The following is a 26,404-nucleotide window of genomic DNA, read 5'->3' as shown; positions in this document are numbered from 1 at the left end:
CAAGCTTTTCCTTAGCCCGTTACCTTCGTTCCAATTCTAACAGTCTCTAGTTCTAACAGTCCCTAGTTCTTCAGAACTCACCCACTGTGGGAATATATCTGTGTGCAGCGTTCAAAGGGGAGAGCAGACACAAAGAGGAGAAGCTGAGAGGTGAGAAACCAAGAGGGATGTGGAGGAAGAACGAATAGCCCAATACATTGAAAACTGTCCTTGAAAAGGGCTGCCTGGACCTTTCAAGTACAAAGAAAAACTTAAATGTTAAAGCTTAAAACTCAGTTAAGATAATTTTGTGTGTGTTATAAACCTCATTTTTTTCCTCAATTAAATTTTTTTTTTGTTTTTTAATTTGGCTGCACCCACAGTATGCAGAAGTTCCCAGGCCAAGGATTGAATCCGAGCCACAGCAGTGACCTGAGCCACAGCAGTGCCAATGCCAGATCCATAACCCACTGAGCCACCAGAAAGTCCTCAATTAAATACTGTGTTTAACTGTTGTTGTGTTTAAGCAAATTATTCATAAAGCTCTCCTATTACTCCCCATTACCATTTTGAATGGAGAAAATAGAGACATTTTTCCTGTTTTCAATATTTTTTTTTTGCCCCGGGAGGCTGCTTCAGCCGGCTGCCGAGAGAGATATAGGAAAGTTTGGTGAGAACAGTTGAAGAGGCACAGATGACCCTTTTGCTGAGTCTTTAATAGAGGTATTCACTGAAGTTAACTGCTCTAACCAAGAATTAGGAGGTTCTTTTTTAAGGAGAAAAAAACTAAAATGCTGGTCTCTGGGTTCACTTTGTTAGCAGAGCAGATAGAACAGTTTATATCTCCCACTCCATCCCATTTTTGGCAGAATATAACAACAACAGAATGTAATGGGTTTGAGAATATGAGTACATATAATCATTTTCTTAGTTCTTAGTAAGGTTTTCAAAATTCAATAGGTGAATTTTGAATATAATTGTTTTAAATTTATTATTAACTTCAGTGGGGTTTAAAAAAACCCCGACATCAAGTTCTTCTACACTTCAGCAGGTCGCAGGTCCCAATTTCCCATTTTCAGATGACAGGCCTGTTTTCAAAGAGCCAGTTTATACTTTAAAATCTATGTCTGAGTACACACATACTCACACACATATAAAGAATTCTTTGAAGCACCATTTCACATCTACCATCAGGAGAAATAATTAATAAATTCATCTCATTATAATTCTATTATGAAGGATAATAATGCAATATACAATGCCATATTTTAAATATAAATATCAGTAAATGAAAATACTGACAGAGCTCAAGACTCTGTTCAGAAATATTTAAAAAGTAAGGCTCAAATAACTGTGTGGATTCAAACACACTATTTACTGATCAGTCCCTAATGATTAAACAAATGTAAAAGAACTTATTTCAAGAGCAAATAGAACAAAGAATACTAAAACAAAACTCGATGAATGAAATGACAATCTTTAACTGAACACATACAAAATTTGACAATACAACTGCTTTTATCCTTATGGCCTGATGAAAAATGCAAGTACAAAACAGAGAACATCTGTGTACTTTGCTTTTCAGCTTTCCACTTTAAGGCTACTTGTTTAAGGAAGACCTTTGCTTTACAGAATCTTGGCACATTAAAGGATAACATGACTCCCCAATTCAGAGAACAAGACATGAAATTCAGACAATTTAGGAATTGTTATAAGTAAGAAAGAAGCCTCTACCTAAACCAAACCTTGGGAATAAAGGTTGATTAAATAACTCATTGATTTGCTAATGGCTTGATTTTAATTATGGGCATTCATTCTACGTCAACTCAACACCTGCTGTGGGTAAGAAACTGATCTAAATGCTGACACAGGCCAGCATTTGGTTATGAGCCACAGTGTTGTATCAAACCGTCTGTATTTTTTGGAGTTCAACTCAACTATCTAGTTTACAAAATCATCAACAATCAAGTTTAAAATCTAGGTTCCTCCCTACTACCCAGTATATGCTTAGATGATCTCCCCTGACTTCCAGCCGATTAATATCTAGGGAATAATCAGATCAGAAATCAAACTTTAAAATGTAAATCTGCTTGGAAATTTAAAAAATTTTTTCCAGTTAAAATTGAAAGATAGATAATTTGCTTTTGACCACCCAGTATTCACATCATTTCTGACATGGCTTCCCTACATTCAGAAAATAACTAATATTGATTATACAAACACATGGGGATACACTCACACAATCTTTCTTCTTGTGCATGTATATGTGAATGCACACACAAACACATTTGTAATCTCACCCGTTACATTTATCTTCAATCAATCAGGATTTAAACAGCTGAACTGCAATCGTGACCTAAAATATGGCTTATGTTGTGGGCAGGTCTGTTTGAGGACTGCTTGGAAGAGTCAGAAGCAGAGGAGTTTGCTATTGTAAGCAAAGGTGACATTGCTGAGCCATCAGGAAGAGCTGTAGCTATTTCTGGAAACAATGATGTCATATTGAAGTTGGATAAGTGAGAGTTGGTCATGTGCATTGGGGGCATATCAGGCAGAAGAGGAAAACTTGGTTGAGCAAAACCAACAGGTCTGGGAGGAGACAAAATTGATCCAAATCGGTTATTTAAACTTCCACTGTTTACCTTCTCTGTGCTAGGATTTGAGAACATCTGATTAGAAAAATAGGGGATCGAAATATCATTGGACAGGGTGGGATGAGCAGGAGAGTAAGGAGGATAGAAGGAGGGGAGGGTATTTTGAGGATCTACAGGGATGAGGGCTGGAGTTCGAGTGGCACTAGGCTGAGTAACCTGTGGAATGAAAGAAGTATTAGCATTTATTGGTGGATTCATGCCACCCTCGGGAATAAAAGGAAAACCAAAATTCTGTGAGAGTGTATGCTGGTCAGGCGCAGCATTATCATTAGGTACTTGTGGGCTCTCGGGCATGAAGCGAACAATGCTCCCTCTCTTTTCCGCAGGGGGTTGCTGGCGTCCAAGAATCATACTGCCACTGGTGGCCAGAGGAAGATGGGGTAGACTTGGATCAAAGACATTACTATGTCTTTGGTTTCCAGAGCGGGTCCTTTCAGGTTGACGAATTTTGGAACCACTGCTGTCTTGTAAGGGATGCCTTGATCGCTGGGGGACTGAAGAATTAGTCTGCCGTACCGGAGGCCCTTGGTCAGCATTTCCATGAGACACAGACGGATGAGGCAAAGCTGGCCTTGCAACCCCATGCATGTTGGTTGTGACGGGAGGATTCATGTGGCCCTTGGTGCCATGACTGTCAGTAATCCTCATGGAATTGGATTTCTGTACCGAAACATTGGGGCTTGTGTTTCGACCTTGAATATCTCCTGAGGAAGAAGAACTTGAAAAAGGAATAGTCAAGGTGCCGTTCCTGGTGTTAATTGCACCTAGGGACATGTCACAACTCTCCCTGTTCTGACTCTCACTCTCTCTTCTAATGTGGACACTTTCATGAGCTGGGGGACAATTATATTCGATTGCAGAGGAAGGGCCACACTGTGTATTCCTCTGATGTTCCGAGAGTGATCTCTGACTCCCAATGACCTGATCACCAACATGAGGGGCAAGTAAACTCTGCATGAAACTTTGGTGACATGTATTTTCACTGTCCCTTGGTGGGAGAGCATTTCCTGTTGGGATGCTCTGAACTGGTGGATAGGGTAATCTCTTTTGGCGGTCAATTGGTGGCGGACCAGGGTTTTGACCTATTCGAAAAGCCTGGGACTGCATACCCCTCAAGGATGATACAGGGTTACCAATTTCATTATTTCTTGAAGACTGTACTTCAAAATTACTCTGGGGCTGCTGACTGGCTCCACTTGGTTTAAATGTCTGACAGTCAGAGAGGCGGATATCTGAGGCAACACTGTGGTCCACACGACCCTGCATATTATGAATGGCCAAACTTTTATTTCTAGGAACATCAAGGTAGCTTCTCATCTCAAGCTGATCTGAAACTCTGGAACCCTGAATTGATATACCCATTCTCTGCTCTGAATTAGAAGATGTCTTTCCAATAAGTGCCTCTGCGGAGTAACTTGAAACTCTGTTTCTCTCTGGCCTGTGTGGCGTACAGGTCATGTCTGAAGGTCTCGTCACAATACTCGGTTGGGACACCATTTGCTGCTCTATGCCCCTTGAGGTCAAAAGCCTCTGCATTGGATTATGCCCAGATACATGTTCAGAAGAAACCCCTGAACCTTGCTGTCGGCTTCCCACATCCTGCTGTGGGTGCATAATATCTTGATTGAGATGGTTCTGGGGATGGTTATGATGGTTCCGGCTAGTTGAGGGGTTTTCACAACTCTTCTCTGGCTGGGAGCTTCCAAAGTGTTGCTGCATCTGCTGCTGTATCTGCTGATGGTGGGGGTGTGGCTGACTGCTCTTGGGTCGGGCCTGGTCAGTTCCATGGTGCTTGGGTTGTAAAGAAAGCTGAGAGGCCTGGGTGCCCTGAACAAGATTCCTCTTTTTCTGCATCTGAACTTCCTGTTGCAGAGTTCTCTGTTGGTGGACGTTATGGGGCTGAGAGTGGACAGAGCTCTCTGCATGTGGCACATGATGCTGCAGTTGATATAAGTGATGCCTCTCTCGGAGCTGCCCTGCCTGCTGCTGCTGCTGCTGCTGCTGTTGTTGCTGCTGCTGCTGCTTTAAGTAGAGATGGTTGCTATGCAGGTGAGGCACCCCTTGAGCTGGAACATGCTGCTGCAAGGCCTGGAGATGTTGGTTGGCCTGAGTTTGCTGCTGTTCAGCAACAGAAGGCTGAGAACTGCACTGAACCTCAGTTTGCCTCAATGCAGGGGCCACAAAGTTGTTACTTGGTGGAAATAATCGTGTAAGGCCATCTCCATGTGCTGGGTTGCTCAGAGACACAGACACGACTGGGTTTGAAGAGTTGGGGGGGATCTGACCGACCATCATTTGAGTTTGATCGGAAATGCTATCTGGAGTCCGGCTCATCAGGGACAGACCTTCAAGCCGGAGGGGGGCTGGCTGACAGTGCTTCTGACGTTTAGCTGAAGACAGTAAAAGGTCATCTTGGACAGCACGCTTAGCAGAGTCTTTACGGCTTTCATGACTTGGCTTCAAGAGTGGCTCTGGAATCTGTGGATTTGATATGGTACCAGCCAACGTATTTAGCTGTTCTTGAGAGTATTCGGTCATCAGAGATGGTCCGGGAGGCTGGCTGCCATAGGAGCTAGAAGAAACTGTCAGATTAACTGTTACAGGAACAGCTGTTTGCTCTGAAGTCTGAGATAAACCCGTGCAGCTGACCAGAGGATGGCTGATGCTGCTCTGATGAATAAGATTATTCACACTTAAACTGGTGATGCTTGGTGGCTGAGAAGCTGAAACCTGTAAAGAAGTATTTGATGTTTTGATTCCTACGGAACAACTTGGTTTTTCAAGGGGCCTATCCACAGTGGCTTCAATCGAATCCTGAGAATTAAATTCATTGGCTGTTGCTTCTGTCCGTCCTGGGCCATTCTCTTTAGATATCTGTGTTTTGAAAGTCTGGTCTCCCTCTATTGAGGATGCTTCGGAAGGCTTTGAAGTAACTTCCCTTATGTCAGCCTGGGTGCCAGCCCTTCCCTTCTCAAGGTTCTCCTGCTCAAAAATAGCTCTGGCTGCAAGAGCGACTATGTCAGTTTGCTCTACAAAAGTACAGCCATCACACGTATTAGTCGTTGCACTGCTAGCAACATCCTCTCTGGTTGTTTCAGGAAGCATGGATGCAACTGAGAAACTACGACTACTACCAGAGCTAGTTGACATGGGAGAGTCAGCCTGCCTGCTGGTGAGCAAAGACCCGTTGACAACCTCCTGATCGGGGATGCAGGGAGGATGCGGGCCCGGGTCTCTATCATCACTGCTCATCAGTAACAGCTCCTGCTTGGGATGTAAATCAACACTTGAATCCACGATTTTAGAATTTTCTGAAGCAAAGTCAGGATGGTCCACCTGGACTGAAAGAGAGGATTTCTGAGGGTCTTTTTCTTTAGCAAGACCAGACAGCAATGCAGTTAAACCCTGCCCCTTTAAGAGACCTGTGGCTGGAACTGTATCTGATGAATCCTGCTCAACTCTGCAAGGTTCGGCAATGATTTCTACCTCAGAAACACAGCCAGTGCTTGCAGTGCTCGTGGTAGATGACAAATCAGAAACCTGAGAAACCAAAATGTGGGGATCCTTTGCAGACGAAATCAACACATTGGCTGACGTACAGGATTTGGTAGCATCTGGCAATGCCAAACTAGTTGGTGGCTTATCCTGAGATGTCTCTCGTTGCAAAACAGGGAGAGAATCTTTGGATTTTGCTGGGGCCATTGTAAAATGTTCACTTGTGACAGAGTCTTGGGAGGGAAGGCCAGACTCTTCTGCTGACCTAGATTTGGGTACAGATTCAGGCATCACTGATTCGGAATTCAGAATGTCCAAAGAATGTGAACCAGAAACACTTACACTGTCGACCTGCGACACTGTGACAGATGGTAACACAACAGGGAGGCCGTCCAGAAGGCCATCATGACATGACGGCTCTGCAGGGCCTTCAGTGCTGGGGCAGTCTAACTTGCCTGTATCTCCAACTGCATTCAGGGGGCAGGCTGACTTGTTAGCAGCTGAGTGTTTCTTGACACCCGGCTTCTTGTTTAACCTTTTTGACCTCCCGTTAGGCAAACAAGCTACAGTGTTCATTGAGGGAGTGGTCACGAGATTATAAGTACTGGGTTGTGTGACTAAACTATCTGTTGTCAGAGGAGGTGCTACAGTCGTTGTTAACGAAACACAGCTAGCTGGGGTGGTTTGACTGTTTGCAGCAGTTTGAGGATTGCCAGGTTGGCTAACAGGCAGTTGTACACAGCTTTGCCCAGCCATCTGTGATATGCTTTGATTGAGGCTGGCCAAAGCACCAAATGTATTCAGGGCAACATTGGTGTTTGGATCTTCGCTGGTGGTGGGTTGAATAATTTGCATAGGGGCTTGACTTGTAGTTCCTGATGAAGACATCACGGGCTGCAAAGCAAAGAGCTGTCCATTTAGGGAAATGGTTTGAGGCTGCTGTTGGTTCGACATGGTAACAGAAAAAGTTGGTGTTGAATTAGACGTTGATAAAGATGAAGATCTTGGTAGTATGTGGACAAGATGCTTTCCTCCAAAAGTCTGTGGGGTTGAAACATTTTGCACAGAGCTATTAGACCCTATTATAGCAGTGGCTCCATTGACAGGGAGTCGAACAGACCCAGGAGGTGGAGCTGAAAGGAGTGGCAAAGGATTCTGGTTAGCTGCCTGTATGATTACTATCTGCTGACCTACTGTTTGGTTGGGAACCTCTGCCCTCATCACTGCTGGGCATGGGGTGGTGCTGGGTGGCTGAAGAATGATAACATTTTGATTAGCTGGAGCTGCGTTAACAGTCGACCCAACTGGCTGTGCCATCTGAATCACCTGCATTGCTGAATTCAATGGAAGGATATTTTTTGGAGGCTGAGATTTAACTTGTGGCTGAGCAATCAGTGACTGCATAGGTAAAGATGGACAAGAAGGCAAGGTTACAACTACTTGCTCAACTGGTTGCCCATCTGCAGGACAGGAATTATTCAAGTTGATGCCTGTAGCCATATGTCTACTGTGGTTGGTTGTCGTGGGGCTAGTACCAGACTCATTTAATACCGGAGTCACAGCAGAAGATGGTGTCTGGCTTAAGGGCTGAATAGTGTTTCCTGCCAGTTGCAAAGTAGTCCATGTCGTCTGTGTGTTTCCAGCTGAGGAAATTCGGGTAAGGCTATTAATGTTTTTCAAATCTGAAGCACTAACAGCTGAGGAAGGCAAAGAACAAGAAAGAGTCCAACCATTGTCCATAGGGTTTGCAGAAAGGGTGCTTACAGCAGTGGTGGTCTTCCCTCCCCCAGGGGCAGATGGGACCACCACTGCAGTAACACTTGTCACGTCTGCACCCTTGCCAGTGTTTGCTGGACGAGAATCACCTGCAGATCTGGGAGGCTGGGAGCAGACGGTGGTGGTCACGGAAACAACAAAGATTGTTTGAAACTCACTTCTGCAGTCCTGTATGCTCAGGCAGGACTTGCTTCCATGGTGTCCTTTAGTGGCAGCTGCTGAGCAGGTAGAGGAGATGCTTGTGGCACAAGGGACCATTTTCTTCAGTACTTTGGGGCTCTCTTGCCCGCTCTTATTTTCAGAACAATTTTGATCATTTAGACATGTGAGCAGTGAACGATGCTGGGGTGGTTCAGGCCCAACGGGAACAGCGATCAGTGAACCACTGGAGGCAACAAGCACGCTTGGTTCGCTTTCGGAGGTGGAAAGCTCGAGAATGTTTTGAGCAGAAATGGTAGCAGGAAGACAAAGAGGAACAGGCTGGTTGGCAGCCAATGCAGAAACTGTGGTCTGATGCCATGGCTTGTTTTCAGAAGGGTAAACTCCAGAAATAGACACAGGAGTCACAAGATTGCAAGTCCTCTGCACCGGCACCACATTGGCAGTTTGCTTTTGTAAATTATGACCAACATTAAAAGTTATCCCCTGAACAGCTGTTCCCTGGCTGTTCCCACCAGGCTGACTCCCATTGGAATAAACAATGATATTTTTTTGAACCTGGTCACTGGGAATAACAACAGAGACCTTTGAGTTTTTAAGATTTCCTTTCCAGTGGATTGTAGGGTCGTCATATAAACATATGTCATTGGCTTTTAGTAATTCAATATATCGGCCATTTTCTTTTTGAATTTCTTCCAGTTGTTTCCGTAGCTTTTTTATTTCTTCAGCTATAATATCAAAAACAAAAAGGAAAATATTACCTCTAAATGTCAATATTTAGAATAATTTAAGAAAGTGCTATATTTAAACTACTGGATTCTAATATTAGCATTCTAAATACTTCAACTGAGAATCTCCAGCTCTTTTCTAAGGCAAGTTCTTTCTTCTTTTTCGAATGGCATCTCAAACCTCTAATCCAATCCTTTGAAAAGTATGTGTCTTTAAAGGTTAACTCAAAGGTCAAAAATGACTCAAAATTCCCAAATTCAAAAATTCCCAATAGGGAGCTACACAGGTAAGGCAAGGAAATACATACTGATATAACATTTACATGCTAAGAAAATAATACTGAACAGCAATACAATAGCATTTAAATGTTGCAACAGGAGTGCCCGTTGTGGCTCAGCAGAAATGAAACTGACTAGTATCCATGAAGGTACGGGATTGATCCCTGGCCTTGCTCAGTAGGTTAAGGATCCGGTGTTGCCATGAGCTGTGGTGTAGGTCACAGACACAGCTTGGATCCTGTGTTGCTGTGCTGTGGTATAGGCTGGCAGCCATAGCTCCAATTCAATCCCTAGCCTGGGAACTTTCATATGCCACGGATGCAGCCCTAAAAAGAAAAAGAGAGAGAGAGATAGGAATTCCCAGTGTAGCTCACCAGTAACAAACCCAGTTAGTATCCATGAGGACATGGGTTCAATCCCTGGCCTTACTCAGTGGGTTAAACAATCTGGCATTGCCATGAGCTGTAGTATACGTCCCAGACGCAGCTTAGATATGGTGTTGCTGTGGTTGTGGTGTAGGCTGGCAGCTATAGCTCTGATTTGATCCCTAGCCTGAGAACTTCTATATGCCACAGGTGCAGCCCTTAAAAAAAAAAAGAAAGAAAAGAAAAGACAACCTACGGAATGGGAGAAAACAGTTGCAAATGATTAAATCAGTGAAGGGCTTAATCTCCAAAATATAAAAACACTTCATACAACTCAACAACAAAACAAACAATCCAATCAAAAAATGGGCAGAAGACTTAAACAGACATTTCTTAAAGAAGACATATGGATAGCCAGTAAGCACATGAAAAAATTATTACTAACATTAGAAAAATCCAAATCAAAACTACAATGAGGTACCATCTCACACTAGTCAGAATGGCTATCATTAATAAGCCTAAAAATAACGAATCCTGGAGAGGGTGTGGAGAGAAGGGAACCCGCCTACACTGTTGGTAGAAATGTACACTGACACAACCATTATGGAAAACAGCATGGAGGTTCCTCAGAAAACTAAAATATAGAGCCACTATATGATCCAGCAATCCCACTCCTGGGCATGTATCCAGACAAAACTATAACTTAAAAAGATACATGTACCCCTGTGTTCATTGCAGCACTATTCACAATAGCCAAGATGTGGAAACAATTTAAATGTCCATCAACAGATGAATGGATACAGAGGATATGGTACACATATACAATGGAATACTACTCAGCCATAAAAAAGAATGAAATAATGTCATTTGAAACAACATGGATTCAACTGAAGATTATCATACTCAGTGAGGTAAGTCAGAAAGAGAAAGACAAATACCATATGTAATGTGTCACTTATATGTAGAATCTAAAATATGGCATAGGGAGTTCCCATCATGGCTCAGCAGAAATGAATCTGACTAGGATCCATGAGGATGCAGGTTCAATCCCTGACCTCACTCAGTGGGTTACAGACCCAGCATTGCCATGAGCTGCGGTGTAGGTCAGAGATGCAGCTCAGATCTGGTGTTGCTGTGGCTGTGGTGTAGGCCAGTGGCTGCAACTCCGATTCTACTCCTATCCTGAGAACTTCCATATGCCGTGGGTATGGCCCTAAAAAGAAAAAAAAAATTAAAAATTTAAATAAAATAACATATGTCACAAATGAACCGATGTACAAAACAGAAACAGACTCATAGACATAAAGAACAGACCTGTGGTTGCCAAAGGGGAGGGGGGAGGGAGTGGGACAGATTGGGAGTTTTGGGTTAGTAAATGCAAAAGATTACATTTCGAATGGATAAGCAATGAGGTCCTGCTGTATAACACAGGAACTATATCTAGTCTCTTTAGAGAGACAATGATGGAAGATAATATAAGAAAGAGAATGTATGTGTATGTATGACTGGGTCACTTTGCTGTACAGCATAAAGTGACACAACATTGTAAATTAATTATACTTTAATAAAAAAATAAAAAGTTCTGTCCCAACAGAAGGAGCTGAGACAGATTATCAGATTGTTTTTCTGACATATTTAAACTAAGAAAGATGCCAATGTGCCACAGACTAGAAATTAAAGGACAATTATCATAGACCAAATAATAAAGATGACTGTCCTCACTTACTGCACCCTTACGATATGCCTGGCGCTTTTCATTCACTGCCTCATTTGATGATAATAATAACAACAACCACAGATAACCCTTATCAAACATTTACTATTTCCCAGGCTTTACTCTAAGTGCTTTACCTTAGATAACTCTAAGTGCTGTCTCTCAATCCTCATGACAACCTTGAGACAGGAACTACCCATTTTCATCACCACTTTTAGATGTAAGAAACAGGTTCAGAGTAGTTATATGATTGGCCTAAAGTTAACCAGAAAGATGCTATGATTATCCTCATTTTAAGATAGAGAAACTGAGATTTAAAGAGCTTAAGTTGGAGATCCCATCGTGGCTTAGCAGTTGATGAACCCGTCTAGTATCCATAGGGATGCTGGTTCCACCCCTGGCCTTCCTCAGTGAGTTGGGGATCCGAGTTGCTGTGAGCTGTGGCATAGGTCAGTGGCTGTGGTTCCCATTCCACCCCTGGCTTGGGAGCCTCCATGTGCCATGGATGTGGCCTTAAGAATGAATGAATGAATGAATGAATGAATGAATAAATAGCGAGCTTAAATAACTGGGCAGTCACTGAGTAAAGGAAGCCAAGACTCGAATAGGCCTGATTCCCAAGGCCAATGCCCTGGCTACTGCGCAAGACTGTCCTGTGGACAGTGAGTACATGGAGGAAACTGTTGGGAGAAGAGAAAACAGATGCACAACAAAGAATGAAAAAAAGGATGATGACAGAGATGATGACACAGGGACTCAAGGGGCCTCAGGTGTTGCCCCAACCCCTGGCCTAGTTATTCAGCTCTTCCTGAACCCCATGCAACTTGTATTTTTTCAGGTTTCCCTTTTCCCTAATAACTTGATTGCCTCAGACTCTGGGCTGTGAAACCAGAGGAGCTCTCATTAGAAAAGTCTATATACAAAACTCTAGCCTCAACATCCTTTTTGGGGGTGCCTCAAAATGTTTACCAAACATTGACTATGTATCTAACTGCCTGGCAGCATCATAAAACAGGACCTGGATCATAAAAGACAGCTAACTGAGGGGAGGAGGTGAGTTGTCAACCAGCTAAAAGGAAACAAGAATTGGAATGCCTTCCAACATCCTTTTTGCATCCGCCAATAAACAAAGCCTGCCCATGCCCCCACTTCCACAAATCCTGTTTTTGTTTCTCTCCTTTTTAAGGTGACCTATGGAGTTGTCACAGGAGATTCTGTCTCTGCTTTTGTCAGAGACATAAATAAACCAGTTCAAATTGGCCTACCACTTGGAGCTTTCTACTTGCCTGGAATATTTTTCTCTTCAGCTGATATAAGGAAACCTCTCCAGTACAAGTGGGAAAATGGAGCTCATCTGATGGCATAAAAAAGTCACCACTAAAATTAAGTATCATTAAATGATCAGACAGTCTGATGCAAGCATTACATGCAATGTAAACAATTATGAACTGAATACTAGTCAGCCTAAAAAAGAATGAAATAACGCCATTTGCAGTAACATGGATGGAACTAGAGACTCTCATACTGAGTGAATTAAGTCAGAAAGAGAAAGACAAATACCATATGATGTCACATATCTGAAATCTAAAATACGGCACAAATGAACCTTTCCTCAGAAAAGAAAATCATGGGCTTGCAGAATAGACCTGTGGTTGCCAAGGGGGAGGGGGAGGGAGTGGGGTGGATGGGGAGCTTGGGGTTAATAGATGCAAACTATTGCCTTTGGAATGGCTTAGCAATGAGATCCTGCTGTGTACCACTGGCCACTGGGAACTGTCTAGTTACTTATGATGGAGCATGATAATGTGTGAAAATAGAATGTGTACATGTATGTGTAACTGGGTCACCATGCTATACAGTAAAAAAAAAAATTGTATTGGGGAAATAACAACTAAAAAAAACAATTATGAACTGAATGTTTCAGCCTTTTAAGTTAATTCTCAGTTAAGTCTTGGCATAGGCATATCTGTATCTCTTTTTAAGTTACACTGAGCAGGACTCTCCCTTACATCCTCTTATGGGATTCCCCTAGCTCGAAGAGTCGTTGGAATAAAGGAGATCCAGTATTATTTGTATCATGAGTTAAGCAAACATGAAGTACAAAAAGAGTATAAAATCAAAATTACATATGCCTACAAGATTAGAACTGCTCAAAGAAGGGGTAAAGGAGATAACCTAGGATTTGAATTTATTTGCAACACTATTCTCACAGGCCCACAGGATGCAAGATCTTAATAATATTTGGGGGCAAAAAAGCCTTCTGTATCTTTATATAAAGTTGCACTGTGACACAGATGCCTGAACGGTGAAAAAAAACAACAAAAAGTAAGAATCCTAAAAATCTTTACCTTGTTCATTGTTTCCTCCGTTAAGCAGGAGTTCATCATTTTGCCTTTTCAATTCTGTTATGTATTTTAAGGCTTGGTCCAGGATCATATTCTTGCTCTGTCAAAGAAAATAAACCATTTAAAAGTTTCACTGAAGAGTAAGAACATGTGTGCTATGTATCTTTTCGAAATTTAAACCAGTGCCATATTCAAGAGCTTCTACTGTTCATCTTCATTTACGAAGTATTTATTGAGGCTCTATACTCGGTACTGGGGATGTCATAAATAAAAGGGACAAAGTTCCTGACCTTGAGTAATATTATCTATTTATGAGAAATTATTCTATTATATATATATATAAATTATTCTATTTTATATATATGTATAACACACACATTTATTTATTTATTTATTATTTATTTATTTATATAGACAATCAGATGGTGGTAAGTGTTATACAAAGAAAAATAAAGTAGGATAAAGAGGGGTCCAGAGAGATAGCAGAGGTTAGTCTGTGCTATGGACCGAATGTTTGTGTCCCCCTTCAATTCATGCTGAAATCCTAATCCCTGATGTTAAAGTATTTGAACGTGGGGCCTTTCGGAGATAATTAGGTCATGAGGGTAGATCCCTCATGAATGAGATCCCTGCCCTTAAAAGAAAAGGCATAAGAGAGGTGATCACTCCCTCTGTCATGTGAGGACACAACCAGGAAGAAAGCCCACATCAAGAACCAAATCAATTGGCACCTTGATCTTGGACTCCCCAGCCTCCAGAACTGTGAGAAATACAATTCTGTTGTTGAGGTCAGTAGATCTATGATAATTATCTTATAGCAACCCAAACTAAGACACTCTGCCATCATCTATTTTGTATAGGGAGGTTGGGAAAGGCCTCTCTGTAAGGTGATATTTAAGCAAAAATCTCAAGGGAGTACAAGAAAGTATGCCCTTATGGATATCTTGAGGAAGGGGGTTCAGGTAGCAGGATAAGCTAGGACAAAGGCCCTCAGGCAGGGCTGAATTTGGTGTGTTGCAAGAACAGTAAGGAGGCGAGAGTAAAGAATATGGGGAAAGGTTGTGGCTGTGGTGTTGGCTGGCAGCTGTAGCTCCAATGCAACTTCTAGCCTGGGAACCTCCATGTGCCCCAAGTGTGGCCCTAAAAAAAAGAAAAAGAAAAAAAAAAAAGATCTACAGGAGTTCCTGTTTTTGTGCAGTGGAAATGAATCTGACTAGTAACCATGAGGTTTCGGATTTATCCCTGGACTTGCTCAGTGGGTTAAGGATCCAGCATTGCCATGAGCTATGGTTGTAGGTTGCAGACATGACTCGGATCCTGTGTTGCTGTGGCTGTGGGGTAGGCTGGCAGCTGCAGCTCTGACTGGACCCCTAGCCTGGGAAACTCTATATGCTGTGGGTGGGGCTCTAAAAAAACAAAAAAAAAAAGAAAGAAAAGAATATGGGGAAAGAGTTGTGGGAGAGAGGCGAGAGAGGGCCTTCAAGACCAAGTAAAGATTTTAGATTTTAATTTTATTGTTTACTCTGTCAACCACAACTACAAACTATTCTAAATAGTAGGTTGAGATTAACAGTGTCACTTGATTGAGTTTTGGTGTCATGCTCCCAGTATATTCCATTCCTAAACTTTTTCCAAAAAATTGTATTTTACATTGAAGTTCCTGTATTTTTAAAATTTTTAAAATAGAAAACATAATATATGCATATGTAAAAATATAAATTATACAAAGGGATAATGGAAAGTACATTCCTTTTGACTTTAGCTCTAGAGACCCCTTTCCAGAGTCAACCACCATAAAGTTACCAGTGTTTCCTTCTAGAAATACACTATGCCAATACATGCATATGTATATATTTTTTTAAATCTTTTTTTAAAAATCCAGATAGGATACTATAAATAGTAAGTTACATTATTTTGTTTTAATTTTTAAAAATATACCTTGGATGGTATAGTCATTTTAATAATATGAATTCTTCAAAACCTTGATCATGGTATATACTTCCATCTGTGTCATCTTTGACTTTTTTTTTTACTTTATTTTTTTATTACTCAAATGAATTTATCACATCTATAGTTGTATAAGGATCATAATAATCTGATTTCACAGGATTTCCATCCCATAACCTAAGCACACCCCCTCACCCCCCCAAACTGTCTCCTCCAGAGACCATAAGTTTTTCACTGTCTATGAGTCAGCATCTGTTCTGCAAAGAAGTTCAGTCTGTCCTTTTTTCAGATTCTATATGTCAGTGAAAGCATTTGATGTTGGTGTCTCATTGTATGGCTGACTTCACTTAGCATGATAGTTCCTAGGTCCATCCATGTTGCTAAGAATGCCGGTATTTTGTTCTTTTTAAGTTAATCAACTGACAAGGGGTTGATCTCCAAAATTTACAAACAACTTCTACAGCTCCATACCAATAAAACAAACAACCCCATCAAAAAATGGGCAGAAGATCTAAACAGACAGTTCTCCAAAGAAGACATACAGATAGCTGAGAAACACATGAAAAGATGTTCAACATCACTCATTATTAGAGAAATGCAAATCAAAACCACTCTGAGGTACCACCTTACACCAGCCAGAATGGCCAGCATCAAAAAGTCTACAAACAATAAGTGCTGGAGAAGGTGTGGAGAAAAAGGAACACTAGTACACTGTTGGTGGGATTGTAAATTGGTGCAACCACTGTGGAAAGCAGTATGGAGATTCCTCAGAAAACTAAACATAGAACTACCATTTGATCCAGCCATCCCACTCCTGGGCATCTATCCATAGAAAACCACGACTCGCAAAGACACATGTACTCCAATGTTCACTGCAGCACTATTTACAATAGCCAAGACATGGAACCAACCTAAATGTCCATCAACAGAGGAGTGGATCAAGAAGATGTGCTACATCTTTGACTTCTTTCATCAGTGTCTTATAGTTTTCTAGGTAAGGAGTACCTTTTACCTCCTTAGTTAAATTTATTCAAGGTATTTTATTCTTTTTTTGTCTTTTTTTTTGTTGTTGTTGTTGTTATTGTTGTTGCTATTTCTTGGGCCACTCCCGCAGCATATGGAGGTTCCCAGGCTAGGGGTCCAATCGGAGCTGTAGCCACCGGCCTACGCCAGAGCCACAGCAACGCGGGATCCGAGCCGCGTCTGCAACCTATACCACAGCTCACGGCAACGCCGGATCCTTAACCCACTGAGCAAGGGCAGGGACCGAACCCGCAACCTCATGGTTCCTAGTCGGATTCGTTAACCACTGCGCCACGACGGGAACTCCTATTTTATTCTTTTTAATGCACCTATAAATGGAGTTGTTGTCTTAATTTCTTTTTCAGGTAGTTTGTTGTCAGTATATAGAAATGTAACATATTTCTGTATATTAATTTTGTATCCTGAAACCTTACTAAATTCATTAATAAGTTCTAGTAGTTTTCTGGTGGTATCATTAGGATTTTCTATGAAGAGTATCATGTCACCTGCAAACAGTGACAGTTTTACGTCTTCCTTTCCAATTTGGACTCCTTATATTTGTTATTCCTATCTGATTTCTGTGGCTAAAACTTCTAATACTATGTTGCATAAAAGTGGTGAGAGTTGGCCTTGTCTTGTTAGAAGAGATGCTTTCAGTTTTTTGCTATTGAGTATGATGTTAACTATAGGCTTCTCATATATAATATAGGCTTCTCATATATAATATAGGCCTTTATTATTTTGAGGTATGTTTTCTCTATACCCACTTTATTGAGAGGTTTTTTTTTTAATCATAAATGGATGGTGAATTCTGTCAAAAGCTTTTTCTGCATCAATTGAAATGATCATATGATTTTTATTCTTCAAATTATTAATATGGTGTAATACATTGGTTGCTTGGTAGATACTGAACCAAGATAAATTCCTCTTGATCACTATTTATAATCTTTTTAGTGTACCACTGTTGAATTTGATTTGCTAACACTTTGTAGAGGATTTCTGCATGTGTTCATCAGTGATAATGGCCTATAATTTTTGTGTTATGGAGTGGAGGAATAAATGTTGTTAAAATGAACATGCTACCCAAGGCAATCTATAGATTCAGTGCAATCCCTATCAAAATACCAATGGCATTTTTCACAGAACTACAACAAACTATTCAAATATTTGTATGAAAACACAAAAGACCCCAAATAGCCAAAGCAATCTTGAGAAAGAAAAATGAAACTGGAGGAATCATGCTCCCCAACTTCAGACTTTACTACAAAGCTACAGTCATCAAAACAGTATGGTTCTGGCATTAAAGCAATGAAACAGAGAGCCCAGAAATAAACCCATGCATTTACAGTCAATCTATGACAAAGGAGGCAAGAACATACAATGAGGAAAAGACAATCTCTTCAATAAGTGGTGCTGGGAAAACTGGACAGCTATACATAAAAGAAAGAAATTAGAACATTTTCTCACACCGTATATAAAAAATAAAGTCAAAATGGATTAAAGAACTAAATATAAGACTGGGAACCATAGAACTCCTAGAAGAAAACATAAGCAGAAGTTCCCTGATGGTCTGGTGGTTAAGATTCACAGCTTTCATCCCTCTGACCTGGGTTTAATCCTTGGTTTGGGAACTGAGCTCCTATATCAAGCTGCTCCATACTATAGCCAAAAAACAAAAAGCAAACAAACATAGGCATAGTACTCTTTGACATAAACTGTACCAATATTTCTTTTTGATCTATCTCTTCAATCAAGGGAAATGATAACAAAAATAAACAAAAGGGTCCACATCAAACTAAAAATAAGATAGTATCCTTTTTTAAACCAGAAGTTGAGACAAAGACAGGAGTTCCTCATGGCCTAATGGTTAAAGGATCCAGCACTGTCACTGCTGTGACACAGGTTTGATCCCTGGCCCAGAACTTCCTCATGCTGCAGGTATGGCCAAAAACAAAAAATAAAAGAATAAAAGTTGAGACAAAGGCAGAACCTGATCAGGCCTACCTACTGCTTCTCTACTGCAGAAGAAAGTGGGGACCTATAGCAATAGTGAAGAAAATCTAAATCTACTCAGCTTCTGGGAGCCAAATACTGACATCCATTGTACATTCTAGGACACCAAGAAAGAAAAAATCATTTCCTTTCAGAGAACTTATAAGAATAAAAGCTAAGAGGAGGAATATTTTACTGGACAAACACCAATATTTATTGAGCAGCTACTATATACTGAAATATAGAGAAATAAAAACAATTAGAAGACACAGTGCCTGCCCTTAAGTTTGCTTTTGTTTTAAGGAAACAGAAAGTACATTTTTAAGAAGATTGGAAAACACATTTATGCAGGACTAGGTACCATTGTGTAGGGGAGGATGGAAAGAAACTGATGTGTAAGATCTTGCTGAGGGAGACAGTGTTGAGAAGTGAAAATTTGATCTGCCCTTCCCTCCAAAAGCCTGGGATGGTGTGGGACTGGCTACCATAGAAGGTGGAGTGAAGCATGGGGTTAAAACTGAGGGGACTGGTAGAAAAACTCTTCTTTTGCAGTAATAAGAACCAATACACACACACACACCCAAACACACACACACACACACACACACACACACACACACACACATCCTATGCAGCTGGATGACTTCCCCTTCCCCCCCAACCACAGAAGAGGAGTTTATTTTCCATGAAATTTGAACCAGAGGATTTCAGCCTCAGGGATACTTACTTGGCACAGAAGTGGACAAGACAAGGCTCCTAAGTGAAAACAGAGGGCTAAAGCAAAGCTCAGCCCCCTAAAGCATGAGACTCTACAGCACCCCTTCCCCATCCTGGTTCCCAGAATAATGGCAATGAGCCTATATTCCTCTTCCTACCATTTCCTCTTCTAGGTCAGGGGTTGAAGGATCTTTCTCCAAAAATAAAAATTAATAGCTAATCCCCAAAGAAGAAAACCTATAAATACTGATATTTTTTTATTCAACAACAACAACAACAACAACAGCTTACCAGCTAATCACTAAATAGTTAGAGCCACCAAAAAACAAGCCTGTTCAATCAGCCTTGCCTTGTTCTCAAATACGAAGAAACAGATAAACATTGGAGGAATATCTCCAAAAAGAAAGACAAAACATTAAAACAGAAGGGGGAAAAGGAAATCAGAAGAAATAAAGACAATATAGAAAATAGAAGAAAAAAATTTAAAAAACAAAACTCTATATAATAATATCAAAGGTGAGATGATATTATATCCATAAAACAAGATGTGATATTAAAGGGAACAATGAGAATTTTTTTAAAAAAAAGAGTCTTAGCAATTAAAAATATGAGAGCTGGAATTAAAAACAGAAAAGTTGGAAGAGACCAATTAATTGAGATCGGAAAAAAGAAGGGTAAATGATTCCGGAAGTAAAGTCTCAAAGGAAAAACAGGGAAAACAGAAATTAGTGGCAATTCGACCATGTAGAAACGATACTAAGAGACTGTTGGAAGTGTGGAAAGAAGTAAAATATGTATATGGAAAACTGAGCTGAAGTTCCCACTGTGGCTCAGTGGTAATGAACACAACTAGTATCCATGAGGACACAGGTTCCATCTCTGGCCTCACTCAGTGGGTTAAGGATCTGTTGTTGCCATGAGCTGTGGTGTAGGTTGCAGATATTGCTGTAGTGTATACTGGCAGCTGCAGTTCCAATTAAACCCCTAGCCTGGGAGCTTCCATATGCCACAGGTATGGCCCTAACAAAAAAGAAAGAAAGAAAACTGAGCAAAGGAAAAACAATGAGGCAATTATTAACTCCAAAAAACAAAAGTCACATATGAAATGAAACATAATAATAGTATATTCCTTAGCCCAGTTATAAACAGTAACTGCTTGTTTATAATGCTGATTCAATCAAAAGCTATAGAATTATATTAGAAGGATTAGACAAGGGGAAGTCAAGGGAAAAGCATAATAAGAAGTCAAAAGATAATATCTAAAATGGAAAAAAGATATATGCACATTATTTTGAAATATAAAGGTAAATACCAGAAGGGACAGTTGAGAATGATTGCCTCTAAGGAGCTACATTAGAGTTGGGAAGCAGGCAGGTAGGAGACTAATGTTTGTAATTTTTAGCTTTTTAGTGATATCTGTTATGTGTATATATTAATTTTGCATATATTACTTTAATTAACAATTAACCAAAAAAGCTAACACAAATTATGATGTCCTATATTAAATGGAATACCATATAAGCATTAAAAAAGGAAGTAGATCATATGAGGAAAAGTATGTACAAGCAGTCTACCATGTACCACTGAGTGAAAATGACAAAGTAGGTTATAAAATAGCACTGTGTACACACACACACACACACACATATATATACATACACACAGATATATTCATGAAAATGACAGTGAAAATGTATATATATACATACACACAGATATATTTAGTGAAAATGACAAAGTAGATTACAAAGTAGGTTATAAAATACACACACACACATATACACATACATATATATATATACACACACATATATATATGCATACACACAGATATATTCTTAAAGTAATGTCTGGGGAGACATGTTAAGAGTGTTAATGGTTAATAGTTAACAGACATTTTAATAGTAGCTATAACTGGGCAGTGGGATGTCAGCTTACTTTTTAAACTTTTTTATGCCTTCCATATTAATTTAATTTTGTTTAGTTTTGTTTTATTTTTAGTGAACATGCTTTATCTTTATTATCAGAAGAAACAAAAAGCTATTTCATTAGGGAAAACTGTTAGCTTTAATAAGCTGAGATATAAGTACTATGGAGGTTGACAGGATATGGAGAATAAAATAAGGAAAAGATCCTTAGAAGAGACTAGGTAAGAATTTAAAGTTAGTAAAAAACGTGACTGGCAGAAAGTAAAAGAAATGCCTGGTAAATCAGTGGCAAAATACATAAATGCAATCACAGGACTTCGAGATCTTAATGATCTAGAAATTATATGGTCCATTTATTTGCGTGGATAGAAATCTGTACTAGAATACTGTTGAAGGTGTGGGAGGAATTAAAATAGGTACATAGAAAATTGAGCAAAGGAAAAACAATGTGGTAATTATTAACTTCAAAAAAGCTACTAATGGCAGGGAACAAAAATAATCATTCTGAGCACAGAAAACACTTTAGGGAGTTATCTGTTAACAAATAATGAAGGAAAGTATGAGTGGATTTCTTACCTGTTTCAGCGCAGGGGAGCATGGGATCAGCTCTCCTATTCTGTTTATCCCAGCATTGATTTTCTTCTTTCTATGCCTCTCCACTAGATAGAGGGAAAAATCCATTTATCAGACCTTGCAGCACTACTGCCAAAGTGCCTCATTCTCCCTGGGTAAAGAAATTTTAGGTAAAGAAATCCCTAAGAAAGTCTTATCAAACAGTATCTACTGAATACAAATAACTATACTAAGATTTCTAAGATATTCTAAGACTAGTGTTACGGAAATAGATATGTCATAACTTTTATTAGGATTTTAAATAATGGGATGTATAATAATTAAATTCAAATTATAAACACAAATTGCCAATATTATATTACTGTTAGGCCATTATTATATTATATTTCAGATAATTACTAGAGATTTTAATGATAACTACATTTCAAGAAACTATTGACAAGCTATGTCATTAGAAAGCTGCTTCTTAATAGCAAACGGGCAAATTAGACCTTTGTAGATAGATGCAAGAACCTTAAAACACCTTTTAGGCTGACTAGAAGGCATTTTTGGAATAGAAAGAGCTATTAGTTGGGACTTAAAATAGGTGAGAAAAGGCACTGGTTTAGTTTTTCCTATGGGCTCTGTGCTATTCATGTCGGCCACAGATAGGTTTTTCCCATCTAAGGAGCTGGACAAATGACGGCCTCTCAAATTAACTGAGAAATGTTAATTAATCTACAACTTTAAAAATTGTAAGAAATGAGCAAGAAAATGGAAGTGATGCTCTGAATAGTCCCTATAAAACACTGTTAATAGAAAAATTAGTCTTAGCTATTTTCTGTTAGTTTTACCAAAGGATTTTAGGGCTTCTAAGAAGATGATCTTTCAGATTGTAGTATGTGTTTTGCAAAATATATACTTTTTGCTTCACAATCCGGCAATAAGGACATCCTTTTCAATGACATCGACTACTCTCTCTCGATAAGTTACTATCAGAATATATTTATGGTCCCATGTGACATTTGAGTCGAATAAAAAGATTTAGTTCATTTGGTAAAAAAAAAAAAAAGAATCAGATTTATTAATATGGCCAAAAAAAACTGCCACAAAGCAATAAAGTACAGCTCACCTTTTTTCTGAATTATCTAACAGTAGTACTTACTGTTATCTAAGAACAGATTTTTTTTTAACACATATAGATAAAAACAACAACATTAAGACTCTATCCATAGTGGAGTTCCAGCTGTGGTGCAGCAGGTTAAGGATCCAGCCTTGTCTTTGCAGCTGCTGAGGTTGCTGCTGAGCCATAGGTTTAATCCCTGCCAGGGAACTTCCATATGCCACTGGTGTAGCAAAAAAAAAAAAAAAAGACTATCCATAGTGATAATGGGGAATTAAAAGGCGTAAACTCCCATTTTGGGGAGGGCAATTTCCGACCAATGTTCCCCACATCTTTCCACAGATAGTTTTTTCCCAGGGTCCTACTGGGAAAGATACTATTCATAGACTACTAGAAATTAACTCTAAAATGTGCATTGTTTCAGATCTTACTATAGCACTGATGGAAAATAAAATGTTAAAAAATGTACCCAGAGTTCCCTTCCTGGCTCAGTGGTTAACAAATCCAACTAGGAACCATGAGGTTGCAGGTTCAATCCCTGGCCTTGTTCAGTGGGTTAAGGATCCGGCATTGCTGTGAGCTGTGGTGTAGGTCGCAGATGCGGCTCAGATCTGGCGTTGCTGTGGCTCTGGCGTAGGCCGGCAACAACAGCTCAGATTAGACCCCCTAGCCTGGGAACCTCCCTATGCTGCGGGTGCAGCCCTAGAAAAGGCAAAAAGAAAAAAAAAAAAAAGTACCCAGTTGTAAATGTATGCACAATTATGTCTATAAATGTTTACCTGGCTTTGGCCTATAATCTTGATGTTTGAGATAAAATCCAATTTTTTTCTACATTTCTTCATCTCTTCCTATAAGTAAGGATTCCACAGCTTAATTGAAGACTGTTCACATTCAAGTATCCTTACAACCTATCGCCTGCTGCCCCTTTCTTCCCTGCTCCTGGAGGCAGCTAAGCCCTCTCTAGAAGTCCTGCAGTGACAAGTACTCTTCACTCAATTCGGGAAGAGCCTATGTGGAATTCCTCTGTGTGAAACACTTAAAACACTAGTTTCAGGGGTATGTTGATCCTTAAATTAGCTAAATAGACTATGAATCAGATGCTAATAAGCAAGCCATCTTCATGAGACTTAGGGAGTATTTTGTCAATAAAAGACACTAAAGTACAGATTATTATGCATAAAATAAATAAGCTACAAGGATATACTGTAAAACACAGGGAATACAGCCAATATTTTATAATAACTATAAATGGATTATAACCTTTAAACATTGTAAATCATTATGTTCACACGTTTAAAAATGAAGTCACTATACACTGGCAATTTATAGACTATTATATATCAACTATACTTTAATTTCAAACATTTTTAAAAAGTCCCCAAGCAATAAAAGAACACCTTCCTAAAATATAGGGAATAATAATTCTGTGTTTGAACACAAAAACACAATCAACTGCAGTATTATTTCATTTTGAATGCCAAAATGCTAACAAATAAAATTTAAATTGTTGTTTTTACCTGCATTGTGTGTCTCCCGGTCCTTCTTTCTGAAACAAAAATATAGATAAAAGGAACGTGAAAATAATAGGAAAACATTTTACTACATTATATTTTGAGAACCATAAAAATTAATTTATGAATTTGTATTTGTTGCATCAATAAGAAAACATTTGAAGGGAAGTTTTCTTAATGGTATATTATGGTATGAAAACCTAACTGTAGATACATCAATATAAGTTTTGGGATGTTTTGTTTTTTGGGTTTTTTTTGCTTTTTAGGGCCGCACCTGTGGCATATGGACATTCCCAAGCTAAGAGTAGAATCAGAACTGCAGCTGCCGGCCTACGCCACAGCCACAGCAACACCAGATCCAAACCGAGTCTGCAAACTACACCACAGCTCACAGCAATGCCAGATCCTTAACCCACTGAGCGAGGCCAGGGATCAAACCCGCATCCTCATGGATACAAGTCGGATTCTTACCACTGAGCCACAATGGGAACTTCCTCAATATAAGTTTAGAATTCACAATTTCTGAAAGCAATTACAATTCTCTACTTTCCATATCCAGAAGTCATTGGTTGATAAGTAATAAATCAATCATTGGAAACCTTACCTATTTGAAAAATGTAATTAAGGAGCTAGTCAACTCTCAAAGTAATATGCCAAGTACAGCTGAACCTTAAACAACATGGGTTTGAACACAGGTCCACTTATACGTGGATTTTCTTCAGCAGTAAATACTACAGTACCACAGGATCCACAGTTGGTTGAATCCATGGATATGGAACTGTGACTATGGAGGAACTGTGAATAGGAGGTCTAGCTATAAATTATACACGATTTTCCATTGTGTAGAGGGAGGTACCCCTAACTACCACGTTGTTCAAGGGTCAACTGTAGGTGATTTCAATGTTTGCTTTGGCAACTGGCCAGGGGTAAGGGTGAGTGTGTAAAGAAGACAAGCAACAATACAGAGGAATCTTGTAACCCCCAGGGAGGAAAGTGTGGCAGCCACCAACACCCATGCACTGACAACTGGCATCCAGGCCATCTTTTGCATTTATGATGATCCACATTCTTACATTTTCATAAAGACTAATCTACTAAAAATACCAACTTTCCCTTTTATGAACAATTACTCAGTATATAAGCATTCTCTAATATCTATTTGGTGAAGAAAGAGAATAGTGATTTTTTAATATTTAATCATGGAAGCACTGTCCATGCAACTCTAAGCAGAAACACTGACCAAATTGCTAGAAATTCTGAAGGAAGTTATTATACAAAAGAACCAGAATATTGTATGGATGTGTGTATTGGCATTGGTGCTTTGTAACTGTACAAAATGTCTATTCAAACTGACTTCAGCTTAAATGAATTTAGCATCTACCTCAAAGACTAATATTGGTCGAAAGTACAAATTTTAGGAGAAACTAAACATTTAGCATAGACTAGGTATTATACTACTTTAATTACTCATAGTCATTTTACTTGTTACACTGCTAGTAGAATTAAAAGGACAAGTGAATTTAATTATGTACCCTTTTCAGTAAATCTATGCATATTTATCAATACAATCAATATTTTTGAAGAGTCATGGCTCTCTAGGCATCCAAATGAAAGTGCCCTAAGGACCACCTGTTTAGCAAAGTGGGAAATTATTCTGCTTTTTATCTACGAAAAGTATATTAATTTTGGATTGTATCTTCATACCTGTGCTGCTTTTTTGTAGGAGTCTCATTCTCTGTCATTTCTGGCATGGTTACAGTGATAGGAACCTACAAGGCATAGAAGGAAGACATATCAGAAGGTCCAAAGTCATTCCAGTACCTTGAAGAAATTGATTAATGGCAATTTTTTTTGTTGTTGCTTTTTAGGACTGCTCCCGTGGCATATGGAGGTTCCCAGGTTAGGGGTCAAATCGTAGCTACAGGTGCTGGCCTACACCACAGCCACAACAACACCAGATCCAAGCTGCATCTGTGATCTACACCACAGCTCACAGCAATGCCGGATCCTTAACCCACTGAGGGAGGCCAGAGATCAAACCCACGTCCTCACGGATACTAGTCAGATTCGTTTCTGCTGCGCCATGGCAGGAACTCCCAATTAATAGCAACTTTGTT

At 39.6% G+C, this 26,404-nt stretch overlaps 1 protein-coding gene across 2 annotated transcripts in view; it reads right to left on the bottom strand.

Moving 5' to 3' along the window:
• Positions 1-951: 951 nt before the first annotated feature.
• Positions 952-26,404, bottom strand: part of USF3 (upstream transcription factor family member 3) — a 51,976-nt gene continuing 26,523 nt past the window's right edge. For both annotated transcript variants that reach the window (XM_047792204.1, XM_047792212.1), the window contains exons 3-7: positions 25,992-26,056; positions 24,294-24,322; positions 21,678-21,760; positions 13,498-13,594; positions 952-8,791 (exon numbers count right to left, since the gene is read on the bottom strand). In XM_047792204.1, coding sequence (XP_047648160.1) covers positions 2,310-8,791; positions 13,498-13,594; positions 21,678-21,760; positions 24,294-24,322; positions 25,992-26,038 — 6,738 coding nt within the window. In that variant the 5' untranslated portion in view covers positions 26,039-26,056 and the 3' untranslated portion in view covers positions 952-2,309. The remainder of the gene's footprint in view (positions 8,792-13,497; positions 13,595-21,677; positions 21,761-24,293; positions 24,323-25,991; positions 26,057-26,404) is intronic.

The sequence above is a fragment of the Phacochoerus africanus genome, chromosome 1, assembly GCF_016906955.1.
Source record: "Phacochoerus africanus isolate WHEZ1 chromosome 1, ROS_Pafr_v1, whole genome shotgun sequence".
Classification (NCBI taxonomy): Eukaryota; Metazoa; Chordata; class Mammalia; order Artiodactyla; family Suidae; genus Phacochoerus; species Phacochoerus africanus.
Note: the sequence above shows the minus strand (reverse complement) of the source record. Positions and strands in the feature narration are given on the sequence as shown.